Source organism: Haliotis rufescens, unplaced genomic scaffold (assembly GCF_023055435.1).
Source record: "Haliotis rufescens isolate VD_foot unplaced genomic scaffold, xgHalRufe1.0.p SCAF_62, whole genome shotgun sequence".
Taxonomy (NCBI): domain Eukaryota; kingdom Metazoa; phylum Mollusca; class Gastropoda; order Lepetellida; family Haliotidae; genus Haliotis; species Haliotis rufescens.
Genome location: NW_025964353.1, coordinates 1,562,889 through 1,569,125, shown reverse-complemented (window position 1 = coordinate 1,569,125; position 6,237 = coordinate 1,562,889). Strand labels below are relative to the sequence as shown.

Genomic DNA, 6,237 nt, shown 5'->3' with positions numbered 1-6,237 from the left:
AATCTTCTGACACAAATCTTCAGGTACAGGCCGTGGTGATTCCGGGTTTCACTAGGTCCACAGCAACCTATTCTGGTCGCAAGAGGCGCCCACGTGGATCGAGTGGCCCCACTCAGTGTCTTCGTTGATTGTGTCACCATACCCCAAGGGCGTGGATCGTTGTTCACAATATCAATGACTAAATTGTCTTGGTCTGACTCGATAACTCAAATCTCAATCCCGTATCCCCCATAAGCCCACCCCACCCCCTCCAGTGCCGTAGCCAGCCGGGGGGACAGGGTGGGCAGTTGCTCCCCCTGGATTTTTTTTATATAGAAAACAGTTTTATTTGAATCAAGTTTGGGACAAGTGATACCCCCCTGTCAAAAAAAAGTTAACTACGGCCTTGCCCACAAACACATATACAGCCGGAAGATCCCTACCCCTTTTTTTTGAAAGCCAAATTTAGTATGTTGTACTTGTAGACTGTCTATACAGTAGTATGTTGTAGGCAGAGAGTATATTTTGGACCCCTCCCTTTTAAAAATGCTGGATCCGCCCTTGACCAGAATACTATTTGATATGTTTTCAACAGATATAACACAACCAAACGCAATATGTTTTTTGCGAATTATTTGCATCACCTTGCATGTTGTATTTAAAATGCACCCCTTCTTTTTTCAAAAAAGTTGTTTCCGCGCCTTCTCTGAAAAAGAGAAACTCACATTCAGAAATATTGTTAAGATAACAGACAAATCTTTCATTTGAAAATATCGACTCAGATCAATCAATACGGAGGTGTACAATGAAGTTCGTTACAAGTAAAATTACAACGTTTCAGTTCATATGATCTAAGAACATCAACGAAATTTTTAAAAAATATATTTTGACCGCCGTATACATGCGGAAACTAGGCGTGTGTAAATGTCTATTAAACTGAGTCCATTGAATCATCCACTAATCTCGTGGTGGACGTGCGTTAAAACCCGAGCTTGTGACGAAAGGAGGTCATTGCACGTGCCAAGGAGACCAATCAACGCTTACACCGCTCGGATTGTAAACACAATGTTAAAGTATGGCCATTACCAACATTGTCGGGAAACAAGTCAGCTTGAGTGACAAGCGCCTGATAATTGCTCTGTTGACAACCGCCCAAGCTGTTATTTAAAAAAAAGACGAGCGGGTGATGCCAGCTCAAGTGTCACTTCCCTCCTATACTTAAGATATCAGCAGCGTTGTTCTGCATCAAACAGCTGCAGGTGATCTGTCAAATCAAGCTTGTAACATGCCCACAGGTAAGAACCGTTCACTACCAAAGTGCGAAATCTGAAATTTAGAAGCGCTCGTTATATCTGCAAAAAAATATCAAGAAGTTACATAAATTTTGGTGTTTAGAAGTAAGCGGAGAAAACCTTGATCAGCTTATTATAACAGGTGCATCTTAAGAAAACAGAATTGGTCATTTCCTCATTAAAAAACCCGGGCGTATACTGGTTGTATTGGAATGGAGGTTAGATGACATTTGAGAATAGAGGATATACTCTGAAGGATTTGTAATGCCTATTTTCTGACACGAACAGGATCGGATTTGGTCACATCAGTAGTGAATTTCAGAGTGTTGGTTCATTTTAACTATTTATCAGATGCTGGTCGTCACAGAGACGGGGTGGTCTGGTAGCCTGGTGGTTAAAGCGTTCGCTCGTCACGCTTAAGACCAGGGTTTGATTCCCGACATAGGTACAATGTGTGAAGCCCATTTCTACCGTGATATTGCTAAAAGCGGGGGACACCAGAAATGGGTGCTTCATATATTGTACCCATGTAGGGAATCGAACACGGTCTTCGGCGTAAATAGGGAGTAGTTACATTTCGCCCCTTGCTAAAAATGAAACAAACAAGAAATAGTTATTCGACGGTAAAATTAAGTTTGCAGTGTTTCGGCGTCTGTTTTCAGCCGAGTGGCGTTTTGATTTTATAGAAAATCCGTTTTCAAGTTTCATCCGTTTTTGTAGGACAAGCATAGTCGCCTGTTACAAAAAGTTTTTCTGTATGTAACCCGTTAAGATTCCAGGACCCTGTTCCACAAAGCGATCGTAGTGCTAAGACGATCGTAACTCCCATACTTTAACAGACTTACGACAGCTAAACGCTGCGATCGTTTTGTGGAGCGGGCTCAAGGACAGAATAAGTATATCATTCAATACTCCATGCAGGATGCCTCAGCGGCCTTGATATTGGAATAGTGTTTTTGGCGGAATACTTACAGTAAGATCGGGTGGTAATAATGTGTGAACTATCTGATTGTGTTTCATCGTACTATGACTGTTGATTGTTGTTCATCATGCTTTCAAGCACCGGTCTGCCCCAATTTTGACTCATGGGACACTTAGTCGTAATCGTTGCTGACTGTGGTATAAAACATGTGCTCTACCCGAAATGTAATGTAATGGAAATGATGTCCTTCGTCCAGACAGGATGAGCGTCGAGGAAGTGAGTATTCAGGAGATCCACGGGTTTGACCACGATTTTGACCCCGAAGTAGACCGGAAGTACCAGTGCCCAATCTGTCTGGCGGTCCTGCGGGAAGCGGTTCAGACTTCTTGCGGACACAGATTTTGCGAAGAGTGTCTGAAAGGCGTCATTAAGTGAGTTACGAAATATTCCTATATTGATTATCCACGGAGATTCCCTCTCACTGAGATCGTATATCTCCCCGAGACCCCAGTATCTGACCGAGGAAAGGTATACCTTGCAAGATATATGGTAATTACCGAGCGGTTATTTATGATCACAACAGGTTATACAACATTAAGGCATACTGGTCTTTATGTAGATATGATATTCTTCACTTTAACACTTGACCCGTGAAGGTCTTCAGCAACCTCTGCTTGCCGTAAATGGCGACTATGCTTGTCGTAAGAGGCGACTAACGGGATCAGATGGTCAGGCTCGCTGACTTGGTTGATGATGCATGTCATCGTATCCCAATTGCGTGGATCGATGCTCATGCTGTCAATCACTGGATTGTCTGGTTTACAGACCGCCGTCACGTAGCAGGAATATTGCTGAATGCGGCTTTAAACAACAAACAAACAAACAAAACTTTAACACCTGCATTTACTTACCTGTGCAGATACGTAATTTTCTTAAATAACTACCACGTTATCAGGAATAAGCCTTTCCATACCTTTCCGCTGATTTCAAGGTGCGATGGTGGAATGTTTACGTTTTATACAGAGTTATTGTGATATCAACTGTATGAAGGCAAATCACTCGCTAATTTCCATATATTGCTAGGTATGCTCCCGTGGTCTCAATGTCTGGCGGAAGTAACCTCAACCTCTCATTAAGGTACTACTCCATCACTGCTATATATAGTTATTACGAAACGTTTACCGTATACCTTCTGTGCAGGTCACCGCCAATAACTGTGTAGTAACCGTGATCAATGATCGTATCTGTGTGCCCCGTGTAAAGTTAATGTTTCTGTCTTCCAAACATTCACAGAGCAAGAACCTGTGCCAAGTGTCCCGTGGACAACAGATGGTTCAGAGTACGGGGAGAGGTAAGATATACACATATTCAGACAATTTCACCCTTTGCGTCCATGTTACTGTGTCATTTGCATGTATTGTGAGCGCATATTTTACCCATAGCTCTACGGGTAGCTGCAACTCTTTCGGAACTTGCGAAACCTATCAACTCCTTTTCCTTGGCAATTTTCAATTTGCCTTGTTTAATTTATTGATACCGACATTGTGACCAATACGTCCTCCTGCTAGTAATTAGAACAAAACACCATGGAGATTCTGGGTAAGAGTATTTCCCCCTAAACCAATGATATTTTTAAAAGCCGACTAAAATTGGGTGATAAAAGGCGTGTTGTCGTGCCCTAAGTGTGTGGATAATTGTCCTTTGTTTTAAACATTGGTTAATTGGTAAACTCATTTACAGGCCGTTGTGACATCTGCAATGCTGTCTACGTCTTTAATCACCCACTCCCTGTTTCGCTGTTAATTATCATTGTCACCCCAAGAGACCTAGTTTAAGGAGAGACTTCATCCGTAATTTGCTTTGAAGAAAAATGTCTTTTAAAAGCGAACCCGATCTGGCATGCGTTTGATCGTTAACAACATATATATGCATGATTCGTATGTCGACATCGTCGTTTCCGTCAGGTGTTTCCCGACAACGCCACCAGACGTGAAGTCCTGTCCTTGACCGTCAAATGCGACCACAACAAAGGTGATGACCGATGCCAGTGGAAGGGGGAGCTCCGGGAACTCCAGGTAAGTGAACGCGGCCATGCCCCATTAGTCTGCAGCTAGTCCAAGGGAGACCATCCAGCTGGTAGTGACCCCCTTAAACACCACGTCTTTCCTGTACGTACACTTGGACATTTCAGTATGGTGGGAGTGAGTACAAATCAACGTCGGATGGACACTTATCAGCATAATATATGTCGCCTCCAAACGTTGTTACAAACAAGTATAAAGGTTTCGTGTATTTTTCTAAGTTATTGTAATAAAATGCCAGTCAAAGACTTGATTTCAAAAACACGTGAAGATCCGGGTTAGAATTGGTCTTCAGTAATCCATGCTTGTACGAGGCGACAAATGGAGTCGGTTGGTAAGCCTCTCTGACTTCGTTAATGTACGTCATCATATCCCCAATTGTGTATTACATGTATTTACACATTCGTGACCATCTCGTGTGTTCCGGGACAATCCGAATAGCGACACGTGAGCTCCGTCTAAGAGCAAATGTGCATAGCTGAAAGAATTGTCACCTCGTTGCGAAATGATTCACGTATATTCACCCCATATATCATACAGATTCTAATTCAAACACATCGGGTCTTACAGTATTATACAGTTTGATTGAACACATTTAACTATATCTTGGGTTTATTGTTAATGCAAGACATGTAAACTCAAAAATTATTTCTGATGGATTCTTTGACCGAAGTACTTCAAGTCAACGCGCATTCTGATTAGTTTGTCGTATTTTCGAACATAGCATTCATCGATAGGAGGATGAGTCATCTTGTGGATTACGGAAAGGGGCGAGTGGTGACGAATGTTATTTACAGACAGCCCTCATACAGCTGGAATATTGCCGACTGCGGCGTTAAGCAACAAACAAAATTTACCTGACTTATAAAACCCCTTCACAATATTAACCGGGCGGGGCTCTAATTCCAGTTGATCTTCTTCAACCTGTGCCTGCTGTTGGCGACGACAATCTCAATGTATGGCTAGACTGTTTGTCATCGTGTAACAAAGGCGCTGACAGTTGTCATGCTATACATCACTGGTTACAGGCCGTGGAATATTGCTAACTGCTATAAATAATATTTTCTCCTTCGTGCCAATATGAACACACAGCCTACTCCACTACTAGCTTTTAACAAGTAAACCATTCATAATATAACAGTGACAAGGAGAATTTTTGTTAAAATTAATATAATAAAGGATAGGATCTATGCTTCCTATTTTTTATACATGTCTGTGGTTTATCTTGACTAACGCTTATGCTTTGACTAGTACCTCTTGCATCTTCTCGAGACAAGGGCTTTAACTGACTATAAAAGTCCAGTTTCCTCTTTTATAGTCAGTTAACCCTCTTGCCTCGGGAAGATGTACTTGATGTGACTCAAACACCAACAAGTTGTTTGTCCCCCAGGATCACAAGGATGCCTGTCAGATGGCCCCCCTGCCATGCGAGTACAACTGTGGGCTGACGGTGACACGCGGGGAAGCGGTGGCCCACATGGCCTCCTGCAGGAGAAGGCCCGTCGCGTGTGACCACTGCCACATAACGTTGGCATTGGCGGACAGACCAGTAAGTTACCTTTATGCCGGCGTTTCTTCAGAAGTCCTTGCTGCTTAGTTAAGACATTCCACCCGTGAAGTTCCGGGTTACAATTGGTCTTCAGCAACCCGTGCTTGTCGTAAGAGGCGACTAACGGGGTCAGGTGGTCAGGCTTGCTGACTTGGTTGATGCATGTCATCGCATGCCAGTTAAGTAGGTCGATGCTTATGATATTAATCACTGGATTGTCTGGTTCAGACACGAAGTGAAGACGCGGCGGTGCAGTTTATGGCCGTATTGCTCCCAGACCCGGCGGATAGCCTGTTGCGAGGAAGCTATGCCCGATTTTTTAAAAAGTACTGATTTAACTTCGACATTTTACTGCATCCGTCATCTTTGTTTATTTGACATTGACTTATTACATTTCTTGGAGTGAATGTTGTC

General features: G+C 42.8%; 1 protein-coding gene across 4 annotated transcripts in view; it reads left to right on the top strand.

The window, feature by feature from the left end:
• The first annotated feature begins 1,037 nt into the window (after positions 1–1,037).
• LOC124110829 (TNF receptor-associated factor 6-like) overlaps positions 1,038–6,237 on the top strand; it is a 21,461-nt gene continuing 16,261 nt past the window's right edge. For 2 of the 4 annotated variants that reach the window (XR_006857336.2, XM_046470266.2), the window contains exons 1-6: positions 1,038–1,274; positions 2,450–2,624; positions 3,277–3,330; positions 3,487–3,544; positions 4,158–4,268; positions 5,665–5,823. Coding sequence is in view for 3 of the 4 variants with exons in the window: in XM_046470266.2 (XP_046326222.1) it covers positions 1,265–1,274; positions 2,450–2,624; positions 3,277–3,330; positions 3,487–3,544; positions 4,158–4,268; positions 5,665–5,823 (567 nt within the window). In the remaining variant the exon portion in view is untranslated. The remainder of the gene's footprint in view (positions 1,275–2,449; positions 2,625–3,276; positions 3,331–3,486; positions 3,545–4,157; positions 4,269–5,664; positions 5,824–6,237) is intronic. The other 2 variants (XM_046470267.2, XM_046470268.2) reach the window with 2 other exon arrangements.